Below are 22,703 nucleotides of genomic sequence, written 5' to 3'. Positions count from 1 at the left end.
TATTTGAGAAGTTTTTAACCATGCCTTCACAGGTTAGGCTTCATGTAATAAAGCTTTCACATCTTTTACTACATTTTCCCTAATGTGTGCACTGTGTGCTGCAAACAAAGGATATGAAGAAAGGAAGAGAAAGACCTCAGTTTCTGTGTGTGTGAATGGGATTAAAGTATCTTGGCCTGAAAAAAAAAAAAATGGTATACCCGTTTCAGGTAGAAAACAGTTAAAGACAGCCCTTTGGGAGAATGACTGCACACAATAGCCTCTGATCCCTTCTGAAACCTTACTAAAATAGTAAATATTTAAAAGGCACAAGAAAAGAGTATGAAAAAGGAGATTTTGGCAAGTGGAAAGTCTTTAGATAAAACAAAGATGAATCCTAGAGCCAACAATGGGAAAGCAGAAAAGCAACTTGATTTACGTCACAGAACTTCTAAAAGGCTCAAGTGAGTTAGTGACACCAGGTAACTGAAATGTAGGTGAAGGTGGGGCTATAAAGAGGGTAGGTTGAAAAACTAGGTATGAAGCAAATAGACCCTTGGGTCCTCTCACTTTGTCCCAAAGCACTACCCCTCCCCAAAGCTGGTACAAGACTTGAGAGGGTAACTACATGGTATCTGAGCTGGAGAGCATCAGGCAGTTAAAGGCTTGGGTATCTTATTGAAAACAAAGGGATTAAGTGTCAGTTTATGCAAAGAAGTTTGACCCTCAGCCCACCAGCCGCATGTTTGACATGCTTGCTCTAGAGCCTTCTTTCCCCACTTAGAAATACGGCAGCCTGCCTTGTATCCTTAGGATTTACAAGCCTTCTCAAGGGAATGTTATCTATATAAAAAGATCTAAAGATGCCAATATCAGGGATTTCCTGCCAGATCACAGGAGTGAGGCCACATTCAATGACCCGGATTCCTTTCCCCAAACAGACCTTCCAATCTGTTTTAGGGTCCCACTCTTTTTTTTTTTTTTTTAAATGTCTTTATTGATTTCAGAGAGGAAGGGAGAGGGAGAGAAACATCGATGATGAGAGAGACTCACTGATTGGCTGCCAAACTGGGGATTGAGCACACAACCCAGGCGTGTTCCCTGACTGGGAATCAAACCGTGACCTCCTCAACCACTGAGCCACACCGCTGGGCTAGGGTCCCACTCTTAAAAAGAGCAGACAACTAAGAATTTGAAAAGGCCTTTAATATGAAAGATGTCACAACAAAGGAATATTCAAACAAAACAGAAAAACACTTCTCGGACATTAAAAAGTGTGATAGCAGAAAACAGGGAAACTACATAGACAAATTGCAAAAAAATATTTTTTAAAGAAATCTTCCAGACCAAGCATATAGATGGAAAACAGAATAAGAGTATTGGGTGATTAATCCAGGAAGTCCAGCATCCAAATAGCTTATTTTTCAGAAAGAGAAAGAGAATTAGGGGAAATCCACAAATAACTCAAAGAAATTTCTCAGAACTGAAGAACTTGACTTTCCAAACTTAAAAGTTTAAAGTACCCAGCACAATGGATGATCCACTATAAGACACATCATCGGCAAAATTTCAAAACATTACATACAGAGAAGATCCTAAGAGGTCTGGGGGTGGAAGTGAGAGGGAATGGACTCATGCAAAAAAGTTACAATCAGAACAGCATTGCATTTCTCAACATTTAGAAGAGAAAACACAATGGGCCAATGCCTTCAAAATAATTCTAAGGAAAAGTTCTTCACAACCTGGAACTCGATACCTAGCCAACCTGTTGTGACATGAGACATGCAAGATCTCAAGAAATTTCTCTCTCACACACTTTCTCAGGGAGGCAGTTAGAGGTGACAAAACAAGAAAGAATTCAGGAGATTAACATACATAACATGACCGTGAAAGGATACACCAACTCAAGAGGTGTGTAACAAACCTAAAGAAGAAACCAAACTGGTACATACCAAAACAAGACATCTCTAAGACATACCCAAGGAGTCTGAGCATATTAAAAGGAACTTGGCACAAATGAATGAGAGCTTGGGGAGAAATTAGTGACAAATACAAAAAGCAAATGAAAAAACTCCCTCCAAAAAAAGTTATGCGGGGATAAAACAAAGTAGTAACAGTATACCACATGGCCTAGTTGTGAAAAGCCATAAGGTAAAAACTACTAACTAACCTAAATCATAACTATAATAGAATCTTAAAGTGGTCCATGGGAATAGCAGGATGGTGAAAAAGAGCTAAATCTTCAATTTCCACACCAGAAAGTCAACAGATGATACCTAAGATAGAAAAACCAACACATAGCAAAATAAAGCAAACTAATGAGATGGAGGTAAGTAATGTGAGAATCAGCAGAGTTGAAAGTGGTTGCCTCCGGGGAGTGGAAAACTTGTTGCTTTTTAGAATTGAGTTTTTTTACACTTAAGTGTAAAACCGTATAACAATGAAAAAGTTAATTTTTCAAAAAGACAGCTTCATGCAGCCTAGGAAGCAACATTAAAATCACCAAAGCAACAACTACCGTGATAACTTAAAGGATTATCCCATATTACTATAGAGAAAGACCATTAATGATCTCTAAATGGTATTATTCATATTGGTAAAAAGAAATTTAAAAAAATAAAACAAGCCTCAGAATAACCTCTTTCAGTAGGGAGGAATTCTGTATATAAATCAAGTAATATATTTACATACAGTAAATCAAGTATTACATCAAAACTAAATCTCACACAGTTAAAGCACTTGGTATATAAACTGGTTTGGAAGGTTAAGTTTCCTGGGTATGTAAGTATACCTGAGCATACCCTCTAGGAGCACCATCTTGACTTATCTAAAAGCCATGTACTTGCTCCTGTTTCTTCAACAGGTAACACGAAACAGTTACCTTGTATATTTTTTTAATGACTTATGGTTTATATACTTCACTGTATATGTCCTGTGTTGTAAGATACATACAGTGTTCTGTATTGAACATATGACTATCCCGACATTAAATAATATCCATAGGACTACTGTGCTTTGAGTTAAAATTTTTTAAGTTTCTCTTCCCCTTTATTGTAGTCAGGCTAGGCCTGCTCGTTAGGTACTACTGATAGCAATTCCTCCTTCTAACTTATAACTCGTTTGGCAAGGACTTCAAAACCAGATTGTTGAGATTGTTAGTGGTATGGTACGTAATAACAACAAATAGAGACTAAGGGATAAAGTAGCTCGCCTTTAAATAACCGCAAGAGTTTTAGTGCCTAAACTAAAGGAAATGAGCAAAAACACATATATACTATATCATGGATAAGTGAGAGTACTAAAGAGCTGGATTTCAAATAGATATGCGTGATTATATTTCAGCTGACTCAAAAATACCTATTGAACATCAAGTTGTATATATAATGTTGGACTTTCTTCCTCTACTGAGAATCAGAATAATAATAAACAGTTTGCCTTGAGTCTTCAAAACTGCTGATTTATTCTCACTTGATTTATTCCTGCTAAAAAAAGAAAGAAAAAAAAACAACAACACATAAACCACCTAGCTAGTCCCAAAGAAGAGATCAGGTCTGCCTAGCCACCTTCTCTCCCTCATGAAGTCGGAGCTTCCAAGGATGAGATATGTTGAGAACAGAGACATGATGGCAACACAGCTGCCTTTCCTACCCAGAAATGGCACTCCTCTAGTCCCACATTTATTCATTCAATAAAAGTTTATTGAGCACCTATGTGCACAGCATTGTGCTCAGTGCTGTAATTTTTGAAATGACAAAATTGTATATGTAGGATCTGACCCAGCCCTTGAAGTTTTCCTGACTTGATAAGACAGTATGCCCCTACATAGCTGATTTAGAAAGCTAAAAACAGGGATGAGGTCTGCTTTCTGTCCTTTTATCAGCCCAGCATAAACTTCTGCTTTCCTCAAATCAGTCAAAAGTAAAAACAAATAAGGCACATTAAAAAAAAAAATTCCCTCCCTTTAATTGACCAAAGTAAAGCCATGACATTTCATTTGGTAACCTCTCAGAATTATAAAAAAAATCATTGCATTTGGCCCAGCCCATATTGCCCAGGGCAAAACTTCCAGACAATTCTAATCCCATGGTGCTCTGTTCTTATAAACTGCATATTTTAAAAACATCTTCAGCGTCCTAAATGGGACGCGCTCAGTGCGAAGCGTATCAGAGCTGGACGTAATGTTTATGTCCTTGACAAGCCTCGATTATCCAGGTCCTTGACCTACAACATAAAGATGTCAGTTTAATATTACAATCAGGTCAATTTAGGAGAGCTTCTCTACTGAGTTGGGTCACCCAGACGGGGAGGGATTATGTTGGATGCCCCTGCCCAGTTTGGCTTTGTGACTAAACGAGCACTGGTTTGAGACTAGTTACCCTCTGCTTAGCCTTTGAAATACTGTGAGGAGCAATATAAATGATCTACCTTCCAATACATCAAGGGTTCTCAATCTTTTCTTATGTTAGAGATATAACACACTTATATGACTCTATGCCACAAATTCTTCAGTAGCTCGAAAGCACAAACACTTTCTCCACCCCACCCCCTGTCCCACTAAAGCCTGATAATTATTAAAAGATCAAGTCCAGCCCCAAATGGAAATATATCACTGACAACATTGCCACAATGACAGCAGACTAGGGTGTTTTCTCTCTAAGAACAATCTAAATAAAAACAGAAAATTCAGAATGAATTGCAAGCTACTTTTCAGACATTAGAAATGTCCCTATTTTAGAAATACGTAGTCCACTTTTACCACTTGAACCAATGTGCAAAGATGACAGGATAACATCTGCTCACCTTGTATATCCTTACTAGCCAATGCTCAGTGGTATATGCTTCCTCCAGGACATCAAGCTCAAAGTCTTTATTCCCAATCTCAGCATTCCGCACACGGTCAAAACCTGGTGGACGCTCTAGAAAAGGACAAAAAAATGGGATACACTTCTTTCCACAGTGCAGATTTCCTAAGGAAATATTAAACCAATTTGGTGAGTCATCTACTAATTGGAATATTACTCAACCTGTAGCTTGTTTGTTTAGAGAGTAGGACCTGCAGAAAGGATGTCAGTAGTAAGGGCAAATCCAATTACCCTAACTCAAGTCCTCTCCAAGATGATGATACTTCTTATGTCTTCTAAGAGGGAGGGGGCTGACTTCCAAGCCCCTCTGTTCCTGAGGAGTGCTACACAGAGGCCTCTGATACACTAGTAACCCTTCCATGGATCAGAGAAAAACCTATCAGAAGTCAAAGGCCTGTATCTGGTTCAGAAATTGTCCCGAGTGCAGAACTAAGAAATTGAAGTTAGAAGGAAAGACTTAACCTTAATTGCTCTTGATGTATTTATCTAAAGAAATGAAAAAAGTCCTTTATCTAATCTATCCCCCTTCATTCCTTTCTCCATTGCAATTCCTTTTACTGAGCGACAATAAAAAGTAATGGGTAAAAGCATAGAATCTACAGCCAGATCGCCTGAGTTTCACTTGACTCTGCCACTTGTGACTTTGGGTGGTTAAGTATCCTATTTGTACCTTAATTTCCTCAAATATAAAATGGGAATAATATTAATATTTACTTTTTGGGCTATTGTGAGAATTAAATGAGTTAACAGATGTAAGGCACTTAGAGCCTCGCACATGAAAAACACCCTGTGTTAGCTATTACTGTTCTTACTATGGTTATTAATGTTGCTAAGAATCACTCACTGGCTTCTGTGTAGACCTGTCCAAAGCGGTAGTAACACATCTTGTACATAAGGCAGTTGAGCAGCACTGGAGAACCTTCCCGGTCCACACGGAATTCCCCAGTTGGAGTATAATAATCATGCTCCTTGATATGTCTGCCTGTGTCTGTGCTCCCTCCAATCCGGACCATCCACAGAAACTTGTTGATGTCTAAGGAAAAAAAAGAAAGAACTGCTGCATTACAAAGGTTGCTGGAGCTAAACTATCTAATGAAAAGCTCACTAATTCTAAGGAAATTCCCCAAATATTTTTCTAATGGGGAATGGCACCATTTAACTCATTTATAAAAACCGGAAAGACAATTTGTAGACTAAACATTTTCCCTCAAAATATACAGCTTGTCCTATAGATTATTAGACTGCTAAAATCCTATATAATTGGTCCAGACTTAAGTCACAACTGAAATTAGTTCCAGGTATTAGCTGGGGCTGAGCTGTCCAATACAGTAGCTACTAGCCACATGTAGCTACTGACACTTGAAATGAGGCTAGTCCAAATTAAGATGTGCTATAAGTATGAAATAGTCCAAAAACAAAACAAAGTGTGTAAAACATCTCGACTACATATTAAATAATAATATTCAGTTAAATGAAATTATTAAAGTTCATTTCTAGCGGGTGTGGGGGAAGTAGAAGAAGGTATAGGGGGGATAAATGGTGATGGAAGGAGACTTGACTTGGGGTGGTAAACTCACAATGCAATATACAGATGATTTATTATAGAATTGTACACCTGACACCTATATAATTTTATTAACCAATGTCCTATTCAGTATTTCCAAATAAACAGACTGGCCTTACCAGATAATTGTATTAAATAAATGGTCTTTAACAATATCAAAAAGAGCAGTTGTAATAATGGGAGGAATAATGTCACCCCAATAAATTCAACTAAAAAGTTAAATAAAATTCATTTCCCCTATTTCTTTTTATTTTGATCTGGCTAACTGACATTTTAAAATGACATATGTGGTCCTGGCCATTGTGGCTCAGAGGCTGAGCATTGACCCCATGCACCAAGAGGTCGCTAGTTCCATTCCCCATCAAGGGATATGCCCAGGCTGCACTACGCACAATATATATATATATATAAACCATTTTAAGCTGGAAGATTATTCTATGGCTTAAACCTACTAAAAAACATTAAATCTTAAGTTCATTTCAGAAGCTTTATGTTGTTTACTGGTTGTGGAACTACTCCTAGACCTTAGACAAATATAGCATGCTGTACCTACATGAGAAATATCTACAATTACTTTCTACTTGTTGCCAAAAAAACCTCAAGTTGCAAATACTGAGGAACTTCCCCAACTAAGAAAATATGTTAATAAGAGAAGGACAGAAAAATAGGAGCATCATCTAGTTTTCTTAGAATCTATGCCCTACAGCCAGAAGTAGAATCTAGTACATTACCATCAGAGGAATACCCAGTTAGGCCTCCAAAAATGACCAACACATAGCTAACATCAAGCTCCCTCATGATCTCATAAGCTTTTTCTTCTGTGGATGCCATTGCCTAGAAAAAGACATGCACATTTCTCAGAACAAAATTCCCGGTCATATGATCCCTCATGGAGAAATACCTCCCACTAGACCCTGTGTGCCAAACACTCAAATGATCCCTTTAGCTTACCTGCCCTACTCGAGAAATATGGGTATTATTCCACGTATTATTGTCCACTAAAATCGTCCGATTCGCCATAGCTGTAATCTGGTAGCCATAATCCCACCATGACATGACCTTAGCATCCTGAAAGAAGTAATGGGAAATGAAAATAACAAGCTTTTCACTGCCTCCAAAAATCGCATACAAGAGATGGAGTGGAAAGGGATCTGATAGGAAATGAGGCATGGCTAATTAATCAATTTCTTCACAAAACAATGCATGCAACAAAAAATAAATCTTTGCACCTGGTCCTACATTTATATATAATCATGAATCTCAGTGCAAATTATACAATCCAACATTCCCAATACTTTCATTGTAGATCACTTTTTTACAAACAAGTATAATAGAGTGGGAGGTATAGGGGACTGTTCAATATTTCCAAATAGACTGGCCTCACCAATTAAATAAATGGTCTTTAATATTCTTTTTAAAATCAGTTATAATAATGGGGGAAACACAAATCACAGGATATAATGGGAAAGGATTAAAAAATTCTTAAAGTTGTGACTTCACGAATCTAACTCAGAAGTGCTATTTCTAATAGCTACTGCAAAGGAAATCACTTCAGCCCTGGCCAGTTTAGCTCAGTGGGTGGAGCACCAGCCTGCAGACTGAAGGGTCCTGAGTTTGATTCTGGTCAGGGACACATGCCCAGGCTGTGGGCTTGATCCCCAGTAGGGGGTGTGCAGAGGTAGCCAATCGATGGTTCTCTCATCGTTGATGTTTATCTCTCTCTCTCCCTCTCACTTCCTCTCTGAAATCAATAAAAATATTTAAAAAAAAAAAAAAAGGGAAATCACTTCAGATTCTCAGAGGTATAAACCAAAATGTTAAAAGTGGTTATCATTAAGTGATCCCATTATGGAAAATGTCTTTTTTCTTCTATTTTCTGACTTTTTTACAATGAACATGTATTATTTATCTGTAACTTTTTTTCTTCTTATATAATTGGGATAGTCCATCTCATGATAAAATCACCATCAATACCAGTAAGGATCACTATAGAGGAAATCCTGAATTGAATGGAGGTGACCTTTAAAGCTCATTCAACACTAGAGTCCTATAGTTACAATTTCTCCAAGTTTTCCACCCATCTAAAAGCTCTGATTCACCATAACATCAAATGTCGCCCCCTTTATCCTACCGACAACTCCACTTTTCCCAAATCTTTACCTCTGGAGTATTGTGACGAAGCCAATAGTACGCTTCTCGAAAATCATCAAAAATTATTCTACTGCCATCCCCACCACGAGCAGACAGCACAATGGAGGGCGAAGAGTAGGCCTCACTGGTCACCCAGGTTGAATGAAAGGTGTAGGTAATGAGAAAGAAAGCCATGACCAATATCATCCCACTTGCCACCTAAACAAGGAAAAAATGTGTTATAAAACCAAATTAAATTTACACAACACAGAACAGCTTCTTCCAGTCAATAATATAAATGAATCAAAATAAGTCAGGGGCTATATAAGTTAATTCTGACCACTTATGACAGTCCTCTTACTCCCTTACTCAAAAACAAACATACACATACACGGACACATAGTTTCCCAAGCGTGTTCTTAATGTTGCTTTATACTCACTTCATTCTTAATAGGGTAGGTAGAATCCTGTTGCTTCTTGCTCTTCTTGTCTGGACGACTTATGTCCAGATTCTTCATATAAGTGGACAGTACCTGGGAGACTCCAATGCCAGAAAGAATGCACATAACAGGTGCCAACACTAGCATTAGACGCACCTGAAAGAGACAGGTGCAAGATTACAGTCTAATCAGTGTTTTATAAATTATAGTTTTCAACCTATGAGTACATCACGACATTAATTTAGGGGTTTTTAACAAACATGACTTTTCAATGAAATAGAACAAAATAGGAGAGAAAATAATTGATAAATCTACAGTACTAGAAGTATATATTTCTTAACCTTCGTTTTTCAGTTATACATATATTAAGTATGTTTCTTAACATGTGAGAGAAACTGTCTTGTTACAATATATAAAATCTCTCCTGTTTTAACAACTCAACAAGCCTCCATCATCTCCCTTTTTAAGACATCCAGAAAGAGAAGGGAAGTAACCTACCCAGGGTCACTTTCTCCAACAAGTGCAGAAGTGTCTCTCCCTAACACAAGGTCATGAATAGAAGAAAGCTGGGCCCCGCAATCAGAATGCATGAGTGCTCACACATTCCGGTGAAGGATCAACCAGTGAGCGGCTTTACAAGGCAGCCCTCGAATGCTCAGAGGGAAGCATCTGCACAATCACCAGTACTTTCTGAATCCTGCTATGCAGGAACAAAAAAGCACCCGAGTTAGGAGTGGGAAGGTGTGCTAGGACTGAGGGACTTCCTCACCATTACAGCTGAAAAGTACATGCTGGTCACACCATACATGATGATGAAAATCCGGGCATCAGACAGGTTGCTAAAGCAGTAATAGAGACCAACTACAAGAGTAAAAGTAAAAAGTAAGCAGCTAAAAAAACAATCATACATACATGGAAAGATGTTCACTACAGCACTCTTTAAAATAGCAAAAAATCAGAAACCACATAAATGTCCAACATTAAGAAGGAAAATTATAGCATATTTTACTTTATAAAATTAATATGCTACAATTAAAATACTGCCATAGAGATTATGGACCATTTGCCTTCTCCGTTACACATCTCTGTAGTTTTAAAAAAATTAACAAATGATATATCTTAAATATTATTTCTCTAAAACAATACTAAACAGAAATTATCATGATTCCTTATGAAATTAAAATAATCAGGGGGAAAATTAGCGTTTATTTTTTATTCAATAAATAATTGGATGAATATACATCAAAATGTTAATAGTAGCAACAGATATGTGTTGAGAATTCCTGAAATTTTTAACTTTTTTCACTTATCTATTTTTTTTACAACAGATAACTTAGTTTCATAGTAAGAAAAAAACGTAAAAGTTATTTTATAAAATTAAAAAAAAAAATTTTTTAAAGGAAGCCCAGTACAACGGGTAAATTCTAAAACATGTCTGGATTGGCCGGAAGATACATTAGATGAAGAGGCTTTACAATCAGCCAGGCCCATTCTGGATTTCAATGCTGCTGATCAATGGGGAGGACCCAGGGATGGGCAGTGGGAGAGGTACACTGGAAGTATTCCCACACACACCCTGATTGCAAATTTTCACACATAAATGAGCAGAAAACCGAGGTTCCGAACTTTCCCGGGTCTGCAACTATTCAATTCTAACATCTACTCTGCTTCAGAAAAAAATGCTTAGCCATCCTCTGTACTGCACAGGGTAAGTAGGCAAAGAACAAAAACACAAGGATGAAGGTAGTTTACTTATTTTGAAACAAATGGCGATTCTTACAAAGAAGGCCACTTTAGAAAACAGACAGACCTGGAAACATGAAGACAAGAAGCTGCAGGTCAAAATAGTATGAAGACCAGGTCGTAGGCTGATGCTCAGACACAGAAGCAATGATGGGAATGTTGTTCTTTGCGTAAGAAGGGTCCAGCAGTGAGTAGAAACGCCCCGTCCAAGGAGATATTTTTCCTGGCAGCAAAGACAACAAATATTTCACAATCACTCCTGGAACAAAATAACATCTAATCCAAACTAATCACAACTTCTCATTTCAATAAGATTCTCTGAGACAGAAAAGGATTAGGTTCTTGTTTAAATGCCATCAATACTTGGAAAATTTCACTCCTTCCTTTTTTTCAAACTGGAGAGTACTTTCGTCAATAAAGCAAGCAAAATAAAGTCATGCTGTACACAAACTCAGACGGGAGGCAGACGTGCTTCCTAGAAGGGTTTAGGCCAAATCTGGTCAAACCAAGGCCAACTCTATAAACTAAGTCAACTGTGTCCTCTAGTGCTGCTCTGAATTAGACAATACAGAAATTTGGCAAAATCAAATCAGCCTCTGAGAAGTGGAAGTGAGGAAAATGGCATGCCAACCAAACTAAACAGCTGTGGTGTAGTGCATACAGGATCAGATGAGCCCATGCTGTAGATTTGGCAAGCAATGTTAGGACTTCTCCCACCCTACCAACAGGAACCAAAAAAAAAAAAGAATAATTAGCAAGGTAAGATACGGTTCTTTGATCAAGTGTGATTCTTCTGTTCTAACAAGACATCCTTTGCTATGCTAAATCCAAACACTAGGCTGACAAGTGAAATAAATGTTGAAGAAGTAGGACTTCGTATGTTTATAATGAAAAGAGAAATAGGAGAAAAAGAAGGAATCTTTCTTAACCCATATTTTTGGAGTTTATGCTATGTCCAAACCCATTTACATTTAATACTAAAAGACATGAACGTTTCCTACCTGTCAGCATGAGGAGAGTTCCCACGGTGAGAAGGACAAAGCCGACCAGGGAGATGACACTTCGAAAAAGAACTTCAAATTGCTGTGGGTTCAACTTACTGCGCAGATAATCCACAAAGGCATGGATCTGGCAGAGGCCAAAGACCCCAAAGGCTGCCATGTGCTCTGACGAGAGGACAGGCTGTTGGTGAAAGTATATGTATGAGAATAATGTTAGAAAAAGAATGGGTCCAGCCTAGACCTGAATTACCCTGACCTAATTCAGACCAATGGGGCAAATGAGTTCTGAGCCACCAAGGAACTAGGGACAATCTAGAGGAGGGTCTAATTCACCTGCTATATTTTCCAAAGAATACATACTCTATCACATCTCTGGCCTTTGCTCAGGCTATTCTTTAACCTGGATTGCAATTTTCTCATTATCCTAAATTTGCATTCACTGAAATTCTCATCACTCAAGGCCCAATGCAAATATTTCCCCCTAATCTGCCAAACTGAAATCCATCACTCCCCTCTACGTTCCCTGAACTTTAGATCTCTTCCATCACTTAACTTTGTTTAAACCACCTGTTCTCAAACTCTAGTAGGTATCATAATCGTGGGAGGTGGAGGGGAGGGAAGGGAGGTTGCTGAGCCCACCCCCAGTCGGTCTGTGGTGAGGCACCAAAGTTTGCATTTCTAACAAGTTCCCAGATACTGCTGATGCTGCTGGTCCAGGAACTACATTTCCAGAACCATAGACTATAGACAGATGCATGTACTTCTTTCCCCCAGCAAGACTGTAACTTCCTTAAAGACCAGGACCATATTGTTCCTTTTCACATTTCCCAGTGATTAGCAAACTGCATATAGGTGGTCAGTAAAGAAATACTTGCTGACCTCTGAATTAAGGATTCCACTTTCATGAGACTGACATGAGAAACCAAACACACCATATTATTTGAATTTAATAGTTGTCTCTTAACTCTGGAGGGTAATGTGACTAAAAGGTTTGTGCTCTGCTTCCTGAAATATTTTTGCTTAGGCCCCTTTAAGAAGTTTAGGGATCATTATCATTAAATGGTGTCATTATCATTAAAAAGGATTAGGAATAACTTTGATCACTTATATCAAGGCAGCTCAGCCAAACTACTTCTCCTCTTCCTACAAACCTAAGCCAAATTAGCAGTCAAACTTCATGGAGCAAACATTAATGAACTCCTGGAAGGAGACTTTAATGACCAATGATTCTGTTACTTCAGTTAACACCAGCAATCCAAGGTGAGACCTGTGAATAAGTCTTACTCTCCTCCCAAAATCCAAGATAAATCAATGTAGGTGGAGCTGGTTAGAACAAGAAGCTAAAAATCCCACTCGGCCTAGAGCTCACCTGGAAACCCACAAAGGAGATCTGCATGGAAAGAATGGTGCCCAGGCAGTAAACTGTGCAGTAGGCCACATAGATCCGGTGGGAGAAGCGTCCCGTGAGCATCAGCACCAGTACGTGGAGAGGGATCAAGTTGATCAAGAACACATAGCCTCCCCATGAAGAGACCTATGACAGGATGAAAAAGAACAGTTCCTCTGAGCACTCCTCCTCCTCTCATCAGCAGCATACCTTGGAATATTACCTGTGACCTTTTTAAAGAACATATCTTTATAATAACTAATGAACTTTATTTATGCCAAGTGGCTTAAAGAGTTTAAATAACTGATTTCTTTAAATAGGAAAATCAAATTCACACCCATTGCTATAACTCAATCCCCTATTCCCTGTGGCTCCTACATCAAAATCACAAAACAAGAGGCACCCAACCTTCAGGGTGGGTTACTCTAGATGCAAGCTATTTTAAGCTCACATGGAGAACATGTAGGGATACATGGGAAACATGAGCAAGTGGAAGCAGTTAAAGGAAGAAGTCTAAGAGTATGTGTAAAATCAAACAAATATAGATATATAAAAAACTTAAGGGGAACATATCAGAAAAGAGAGTTGGCCAACAAATATGCACCCATAGGAAATACGGTATCTGGAAAACTTTAAAAATTAAAACATCTCTATCTTGCTATTATATAATCGACATCCATGCCTGCCTTGGGTTAGTCTTTGTATGGATACAAGAGACAGTAAAGACTTCTAGCTTCCATTCCATAGTCTCAAAGCCCAAGAGCTACTTCCAATTTATAACAGTTGATCCCAGTAGGTATTCGGACATAGAGAAACTCCTAGAAGAAAGAAGTGAAAAGTTACCATGTAGAAATAAGCAAGGGCACACTTGGCTGCCCAATAGATGGAACCAGTCTTTACTGCTTTGATCCACATGTAGTAAGTGAGTAGCATGCAAAAGATGGCAATTCCTGCAGAAAGAATGCAACAAAGAGTCAATAAAGGGCCATACTGGCATAATTTTTAAGAATACCACTCTGGAACAAACTGCCTGATTCATATCTCAAATCTACTACCCATTTATAGCATAATTATTGTGCCCTTCCTTGTACAAATCAGTCCATAATAGTATCTACTTCATAAGTGTTGTGAAGACAAACTTAGTAATTGCATGCTAAGCACAGTACCTCGCATACAGCAAGCACTCAGTGAGTGTTGGTCATTATCATTACTATTCTTTCCAGTTACTAAATTCCCTGCTAGTGTAATCCTAAATATATCCCCTACATCCTGCATTTCCATCTTACCACAAGCAGATCCTTCTTCCCTGACCGCCCCTCTTTAATATTTGCCTGTTGGAAGTACCAGCCTCAGGGTCCAGTTCACCTAAACTACTTCCCAAATCTGAATTAATGTCTCCTTTAACTACATTCCCAAAGTATTCCGTTCATATTTCTCTCTTGGCACACAATACTATCTGCTTGTTACTAGTTATTTTTATAGGTCCATACTGTATTTACCTTCCTTCATAAAATACAGGCCAACATAATTTTATTCATTATCTATCTCTATAATCTTATTCATTACTATCTTTATAATACCTAATACTTCTTTCCCAATAACACTCAATAAACACAGGTTGAATTTAACACTAAAAATTAACTCTATTTATAAGTCCAGGGATGAGTCAAATGCTACCTTTCTACAAGAGAGGACAGGAAGAGAATATAAACTTTTCTGAGATCCTTTCCTGCCTATTTCTAATCTTCTTGCCCAGATACCACTTTTGCTATTGCTAAATAATACGTATGAACCCAGGTTCTACTGCACATCGTGAAGTTTCAGGGGAAAATGAAGTGGACCTTCCTTGGCATTTTCAGTCTTACCTTCATTATCATAGGAGCCAGCTACAGATCGGGAGATATAACCAGGAACTACAGCAATCATGGCAGCAGCAAGAAGTCCAGCCCCTGCATCCTGTAAGGAAAGAAGGGCAACAGGAAGTTAACACCAACACATCTATGAGAGGATCCACTAGTCCATTCTGTTTAACATGGGCTCAGAGAACAGTCCAACACTTTCACAGGTAAATGTGATGCTAGAAATGTTCACAGCACAAGACAGCTAAAAACTTCACACCAACTCCCCATGATGATACCAAGTCTGAAACTGAGAACACATGTGCTGAGGACAGACAAATCACGTAAGCTGTCAGACATCAGACACTGGCCCCGAGTGGGCTGTTTGGCTGGTGAATCCCCAGTCTTATGAATCCCTACCCCCTAACAGTATCTGTGACACTGCAGGAACACCAGTCACACCTCTAAAAGCTATGCAAGTACAAGCAAAGGAAGACAATTATTATTTGAGCTAAAAAGCCACAGAGCTAGGTGATAATCTATCTGGACTAAAGATTCCAGGAGCTTAGATAATCAAGCTGAAATATCACCAGGCAATCTGTGAGCTCAGGAGAGAGGAACAACAAAATGTAACTGACACCCAAAGTGAGGAAGAACTTGTCTGTTAATAAGAGTCAAATTTGAAACAAGGGCAGCAAGGAAAGCATGAAAAGGCTTCCAAACTAAACTCAAATTTCCCAAACCCTCCTGCTAGTTTAACACCTCTCAAGTATCTCCCTGACACCATAACCACGAACTAAGAATAGCCTCCAAAGAGCCAGGGTCAGCAATGCAGAAACCTAGAAAGAGAGGCAGTATTATGGAGTCTCCTACAGAAACCACGTGGTTTAAGAATTTTAAAATAAATATTTTTCAAAAATCAACAAATAACTGCTAAAGTGTTCATTTTTACTAGGAAGAACTTTAGAATTATGTCCTATAGTTGTTTTTCCTCTCCTTTAGAGTGTGAGGACTTCAAACCTCACATTTCACATTTTAAATATGTTTCCCCCTTATGGAACAATTTATATTTGACCTTCAAATGTTCTCTTTAAAGGACAAACAGTTGTTAATGATAAGAAACCACATATTCTAGAGAGGAGCTGGAGTGAACCAATAATGCGGCACAGCAAAAGCTGTCTTTAGCCTCTGGCTCCCTGCTAAGGTTCAGTCCCCCACCCACTACCATTGACTACGGAGGTTCAACAACATTCATTCCCAAGCCTCCTGTCACCACAAATCCTTCACCTTGAGCTCTTTGGTAAGGTGGTACGTGACGATGGTGGTGAAGGAAGAGAAGAGAGGGGCCAGGAACACACAGACATTCCGAATGTCGATGGTGATGTGGAAAAAATGGAGTACATGGTAGATTGCAGCAGAGGTTATCATTAAGCCTGTAACAGGAAGAAGAAACTCCATTAAGTTATCTATAATAATAAAAGCGTAATATGCTAATTAGACCAGACAGCTGAAGGACCTTCCGGACATCCTTCCGGATGACCTTCTGGATGAAGCCAGGGCTGTGAGGGCCAAGGCAAGCCGCCGTGGCTGCGAGGGCCGAGCCCCTTGCATGAATTTCGTTCATCAGGCCTCTAGTCCTAGGATAAAGCACTTAAGGGAAAATGCAAGTACCAATAAAGTGACAACACAGGTCTTGACAAACCACCAGAAATACTAAGACAGCAACTACAATAGGCTTATATTTCTCTCTTGAAGGTTCAGTCAGAAATACAGAATTTTTGAAGAACTACCCACACCCACTCTCCCATACCCGTTCTCCTATCTATATAAGATCCACTTTTAGGACTTTGCAATCAGAATGAAATTACAAGTGTCACAAAATGAAGATATTAGAAATAAAATAAATTGTTCCATAATATACAAATACCTATTTCTGTTTTTTTTAAAAAAAAGAATCCTGTTTCACTCACCTGGGTAAATCGTTCCACCAATGATTCGGCCCAATGGGTACCAGGCCCGGTCATCAAACCAGTTATGGAATTTATAAAACCCCTCCTCAGCAAGGAACCGGGTAGTCCTATAATTAAAGTACCTACAGCAAGGGAAAAAGGATCCATGTCTCCACCTCTTCATACTCAAATACTTGTACCAATTTGCAGTAAATTTTGCTCCTCAGGTTACACCACTGAGAAATGTATCATTACTCCAATAAAAGTCAGTTTGCTACCCAAAATTATGCCAAGCATGAAAGTCATCTTATGCTCCTGTAAGTATCATTTGTAGTTCCATGCTTGGCTCAACCAAAGCACTGCTTCCCTCGCAAGGAAGTGCAGCTAAAGCCTAACATGCTAATAAGGCTCTCTAGCAGGACACTGCATCAGGCTGGCGTGTCGTAGGCACCGCCACAAGTCAGAGAGTTCAAGCGCCCAAAAGACAAAACAGCTGAGCTGTGGGCACCAATAAATTTGGCTCTTTTCACGTGACAGGAACATGCAAGAGAACATTTCCATACTACATACAAGGACACATGGATAAGTTCAAGTGATGGGCATCTCTAAAGATGGTGGTTTAACACCATCTGCAGGATGAACATTTTTTAACCCACTCCATAATACAAACTTCTTAAATCTCATGTCATTTAAAATAGTTCTAAATGCCACCTACATAGGAGTGTAAAATGTAAATTACATAAAAATGTTTGATATAAAACGCTTAGTGTTACCCATGGAAAGACACAGTTCTTCAGGTCCAAGCTATGTGACCCCTTCTCTTAAGTTTCTCACTTAAAAAGTAATTTTTTAAAAGGCAAAAAATATAAATAAACAAATAAATGGAATTGTTTAATTACTAAAGATAATCATGACTAATCATCATTCCTGCTCCCCCCTCTAATCCTATTTCCTCCTTGGTCAGTCAGGTTTTCACAGCTAAAGCAGAAGTGGCAGAAATCTCTATCCTGTTTACTGCTAATGAATGTTGTTTTGGTAACTGTCAAGGAGACAGAAGGGCTCAGGGTAACAGGCAGTCAACATGTGTCAGAAATGTGTCCTTTGCCTACCAGTAGCAGAGGCAGAGTGAGGCGGGAAAAGTGTAAGTTAGTGTGAATAGGTCTGGACTAGTGTCACACCCCGGGCCTCAATTTTCTGCTCTGCAAGAGGAAATGTCAAATCACAAGATCTTTACAGTCTCTCCCAGCTCTGTGACTACAGAGCAGATATTCTTGCTTTCCCTGACATCTCACCTCAATGCTTGCCCACCTAGAAAGAAGGTCCTGACTGGTCATTAAGAAACAAGGATGTGAGTTTCCTCATTCATGAGAAAAAATATGAATTGTTTTAGGGGAATCCCAAAGAAAAGTATCCATATGCCTTCAAAGTGCTTTCTAATATCTACACAAAACAAAACAACAAATTTACAAATACATGCAGGAACATTTTGACTCAATGCTCCATATGCTGAATAGGCTATGTTTAAGATACCAATATTTCAAGAACCTATGATTCTAGCTCTCCAAATTTTAATTAAGCCTCAGGCAATATAACATAATGACTCCAGTGTCTAGAGACAGACAAACCTAGAGTCAAAGCTTAGCTCCTCTACTTATTAAACTTGTAACCCTGAATTCTCTCTCCCAGCTTCCTGTCTTATTTGTGAAAAGGAGACAAAGTACTACCTTCATCTCATAGGGCTGTAGTTAGGTTTTAGAGATAATCCATAAAACAGTGCTTGGAACAAAATGAATGCTCAATAAATGTATTTCACCTGTATCTTTTTTATCTAATAAACAAAATCCCTAATCAAACTAATACATTTAAATTTTTCTCAAAGTCTTAGTACTTTACTGATAGGCCCAATTTCTACCGTATAAATTGTTAAACAGGGAAAAAAAATGTCATGGATCTCAAGTTCATGGCTTGTGATTTTCTTTTCAGCCTAAAAACATACACCAGGCCCCTTTCCCTCACCCTACAATCCCTAACTGTTGACCCAGCTGAGAAGCAGACCTTAAAGGGATAGGCAGGCATACCAGTAATGTCTTACATTCTTTATAAGTTTAATAGACTCACTTGATTAATTCTAACAGAAATGTTTCAAAAGAAGACAATTATATCTTTTGGAAAACTTGAGCAGTTTCCCCCTCAATGTGTAGAAAATACATCCCCATCACTAAGAACTGACTGGAATGTGAATCTGAAACCCATGAACCTGAATGCTTCTCAAAGAAAACACCGGACCAAGCATATGAACTCACGGATCAAACTCGTGGATGACACTTTCAAACCTCAGGACAGCGAAGAGACGAGTGGAGAATGCTGCAAATACCAGAGAATTAACATTTCAATGGTAATGTGCCATGAATAATAATAGTAGACAGTAGAATTTTAAAGATAATAGTATTATCCAGCACAGAAGTCACAGAAATATAAAATAAAATATAAAATGATCCCTGAATATTTATCCCTCCCACATAAAGAGAAGTTCACTTTCTCCAGATAATGATACCTACATTTTCCACTTAGGCAGGACACATTTAACTAGTTACTATCAATGCCTCTAATAACACATCCACCTATTAATACTGCACTCAACTTACCTGGTCATCTTCTATATATGTTGAGTTCCCCACAACTAACCTTTACTTTGGAGCAAACTAAGAGATAAGGCAATCAAGACTATACTTACAACTCATAAAAAGCTAAAATATCTAAAGACAGAAGTACTAAGGTAGGCAACCAAACTTGTCTTTTTGAAAATTCAGTATCCATGGGTCCTCAGTATCTCGTTCAGCCCTATGAGAAAATAGACCTAGCACAGCATGCTCCCCATTCTTTCCCAGATGTCACTAGTCCTTTTATAACCCTTGTTCTTTTGCCTTCATTAAATTATACTGATGGAGGACAGTAAAAGGAACACATTCTGCTGAAAACAATAAGAAAGCCATTCTTGGTTTTTCTCAAGATTTTCTCCTTTCCATCCCCCAAAGAAAGAGTGCACATGCACACTCACATAACACAGCAGCCATTGACAGAATGAGAAGCTTCAGAAGTGTGTCCTGCTTCTCATAGGACAACCGCAAAAATCCCAGCTTAGTCATCTTGACATCGATGGGTGGCAACAGATGACACTCAAGTAGCTAAAATGGAAAAATCAAGACCATAGGATATTGAACACCTTCCATTTACCCAATTCACTTTCATGCTTTTTTATTTATTAAAGTAATTGGTCACTTTCTTATTTTATGGTGGTAGAGAAACATAAAGGAGACAGGAGCCACAGAACACACCAGAGAGGGTCAGGGCTAATACTAACGCCCGAGTCTTGCCTGAATTACGGTCAACTGGCAAGGAAGTGGCCACAAGTCAGGTGTATGTGTTAAGACTAAAAAGGAATGATTAGACCTATCACCATAATTCCGTTTCCCACTTCCTCACAGCTAACAAGTACACACGCAAAACTGGCAATAACGTGGTACAACAAGTGTACAGAGAAAACACAAGAAATAGAAAAATGGGGGTTGGAGGAAGAGATGTAAAGAACATAGAAAAAAAATTGGAAACAGCAAAAAAAATTAATTACAAGGAGAAAGAGGATTCAAGAAGAAGTAGGAATGTATGAAAGCAAGCAAGGGATGAATATTGAGTACAGAACCGAAAATAGAGGAGAACTAGAAGCCTCACTGAATCAGCACAATCTGCAGGTCCAAATTTCAGTTTCAACAGACTGGCTGCAAGCTTCCAAGGACCAGTGACTGCAGGGTCAACCAAAAGAGCATGACTGACCGCTAACGCGGGTATTCTTATACCACACGCTGGTCAAGGGCTCCGTGAGCAAGAACACAACAATAAAGGATATGCAACACAGTCCAAGGCTGCAGGGGGATCAAAAGGAACCTGTGCCTCTCTTGATTCCCCCCTCCCCCCAGTATTACTAGAGGAGTGTGGGGGAGTGGAGGGGCAACAACACTGGACTGGGTGGAAGGCATGAAGAATCATATGTTCCTAGCTCAACCGTGAGAAGATCAAGCATCTTTTCCATAATTGACTGTCAGAGGTGCAGTGTTACATGTGTTTCATTATAATCGCAGCGCAAAGCCTTATCTTGCAATCAAGAAGAAACACCTAACTCCAGGAAGTCAATATCCCAGCCACATCCCTCAGGTTTGTATTTGTTTTCTGGAATGCCTGAAACAAAAAAAACTGACCACTGCTGAGTTGATATGATCCCCACCTAGAAGAGCAAGAGAGGGAAGGAGAGGAGCAGAACCTCTACCTGAAAGCTGAGTACAGGAGCTGGTAACCTAAGGCCGGACCTTAAGGGAGTGCTCAGGGTGCTCTCTGATCGTTTTTCCAACAGCCTCCAGCAAGCACGAGCAAAGGCACTGACTTCCCTTAAACGCTCAGCATCCGTTCTCCTCAACGTGCCTGCAAGCCGTGGCACCCTTGTCCCACCCCGGTTGTAGTTTCGGAGACAGCACCTTCCCGCCCCCGTCCGCTGGCACCCTTCCCCACCCTCTCACACTCCTTCCCGCCCCTCCTCCCCCTTCCACTTCACCCCGGCACCGGTCTCCCGTCCTCACGGGACTCGGAACCTCTGACAGCCAGCCCCACTGCGAGACAACCGCCACCTCAGCATCCTGAGCGCCTTCCCCTCCAGGACCAATCCCAAGATCCCAGCAACTCCACGCACCCGCTAGCGAAGTGCACCCGCTTCCCAGACCTGCACGTCTTTCCATTCCGGGGCACCCCACCACCACCACCACCACCACCACGCCCCACGCCCCCTCCTCCACGCTCGCCGGTCTGCCTCCAATCCCTTCGAATCTGGAGCCCCACCTCTGGCACTTCCTCAATCCCACCAACGCCCTGGGCCGCACCTGCCGCTATTCTCCAGTTCTATCCCGGGGCCTTCTCACCTGGCCGGCGTTGCTCGGGAATCCGCTCAGCTCCCACGGCCATCCGCTCAGCGGCGCACTCAACCCTGGCAGAGGCCAGGCCCGCCTCCCGGACAGCTCCCCATTGGCTGGCTCAGGGGCGACCCGCCACTTCGGAAGGATGATAGGGCCGTGGGACTGTCTGTCAGACCCAGAGGCGGGAACAAGGCCGCGCTCCCACTTCTTAAATGGGCAATCCAGAAGTCACTTAGCATCCGGGAGGCGGGACTTTGTGCTTCCGCCGAGCTGTGATTGGGCCGCTACTGAGAGCGAGAGTGCCGAAAGAACGTGCTCAAGGCAGTTTGGTTGAGGGCCGAGGAGTGACGTGTCGGTCTGAGGACCACGAGGAAGTCGTGGGGGTGGCGACGGTGGGGCCCGTTGACCTCAGCCACGTGACCAGAAGCGGAAACTACGCGAAGGAACCACCGTCCTAAACACACAGGTATCTATTTCTTGTATTTATTTTCCACTTTCATCGATTTTTTTTCAAGTAACTTTTTCAGAAAAGCTGAACGGAAAGCAAACAGTGCTTTTATTTTGTCTTTAAGCATTAGCACAGCTAGGTTTAGAATTATAGGAACAAAATTGGGACCATCCTATCCCCCCCACACAGGAGCACAGACATTTTGAAGGCATTACAATTTTACCTGGAGTTGTTCTTGAGAAGTCTGATGCCGACGAGTCACATTCCTTTGTAGGTAACCTATTTTTCTCTGGTAAATTATTTTTTCTTGGAGACCCCATTTATGGAGGTTTTTTTCCCCCTTTATTGTTCCTGCTGTACACTTGTCCCCTTTCTATCTGCAGACTCCAATTTTCACCATCAGT

General features: G+C 40.0%; 2 protein-coding genes across 3 annotated transcripts in view; one reads left to right on the top strand and one right to left on the bottom strand.

Moving 5' to 3' along the window:
- FEZ1 (fasciculation and elongation protein zeta 1) overlaps nucleotides 1-22,703 on the top strand; it is a 119,375-nt gene that overhangs the window by 751 nt on the left and 95,921 nt on the right. The window lies entirely within an intron of this gene.
- Nucleotides 1,165-21,937, bottom strand: STT3A (STT3 oligosaccharyltransferase complex catalytic subunit A). 2 transcript variants are annotated; one of them, XM_079762371.1, is made up of 18 exons: nucleotides 21,858-21,937; nucleotides 19,952-20,078; nucleotides 19,197-19,257; nucleotides 16,915-17,036; nucleotides 16,232-16,377; nucleotides 14,972-15,062; nucleotides 13,950-14,056; nucleotides 13,089-13,253; nucleotides 11,720-11,900; nucleotides 10,786-10,941; nucleotides 9,745-9,836; nucleotides 8,976-9,131; nucleotides 8,566-8,754; nucleotides 7,357-7,473; nucleotides 7,137-7,239; nucleotides 5,686-5,874; nucleotides 4,780-4,895; nucleotides 1,165-4,200 (listed from the first exon to the last, which is right to left on the bottom strand). In XM_079762371.1, exons 2-18 carry the CDS (start codon nucleotides 20,037-20,039, stop codon nucleotides 4,162-4,164), a joined length of 2,118 nt encoding a protein of 705 aa, XP_079618497.1. In that variant the 5' UTR covers nucleotides 20,040-20,078; nucleotides 21,858-21,937; the 3' UTR covers nucleotides 1,165-4,161. The 2 variants fall into 2 exon arrangements, with proteins under 2 accessions (XP_079618497.1, XP_079618498.1); XM_079762372.1 differs by having other exon boundaries at nucleotides 21,819-21,919.

This window comes from Cnephaeus nilssonii, assembly GCF_951640355.1.
Source record: "Cnephaeus nilssonii genome assembly, chromosome: 22".
Classification (NCBI taxonomy): domain Eukaryota; kingdom Metazoa; phylum Chordata; class Mammalia; order Chiroptera; family Vespertilionidae; genus Cnephaeus; species Cnephaeus nilssonii.
This window is presented reverse-complemented; position numbering and strand designations above follow the sequence as displayed.

Coding starts and splice junctions, on each gene's coding strand:
- STT3A (XM_079762371.1), bottom strand. CDS start 20,039: ATGACTAAGCTGGGATTTTTGCGGTTGTCCTATGAGAAGCAGGACACA. Junction 10,942..11,719: donor AACTCTCCTCATGCTGACAG/GTAGGAAACGTT, acceptor CTTTGCTGCCAG/GAAAAATATCTCCTTGGACG. Junction 9,132..9,744: donor TGTACTTTTCAGCTGTAATG/GTGAGGAAGTCC, acceptor TGTCTCTTTCAG/GTGCGTCTAATGCTAGTGTT.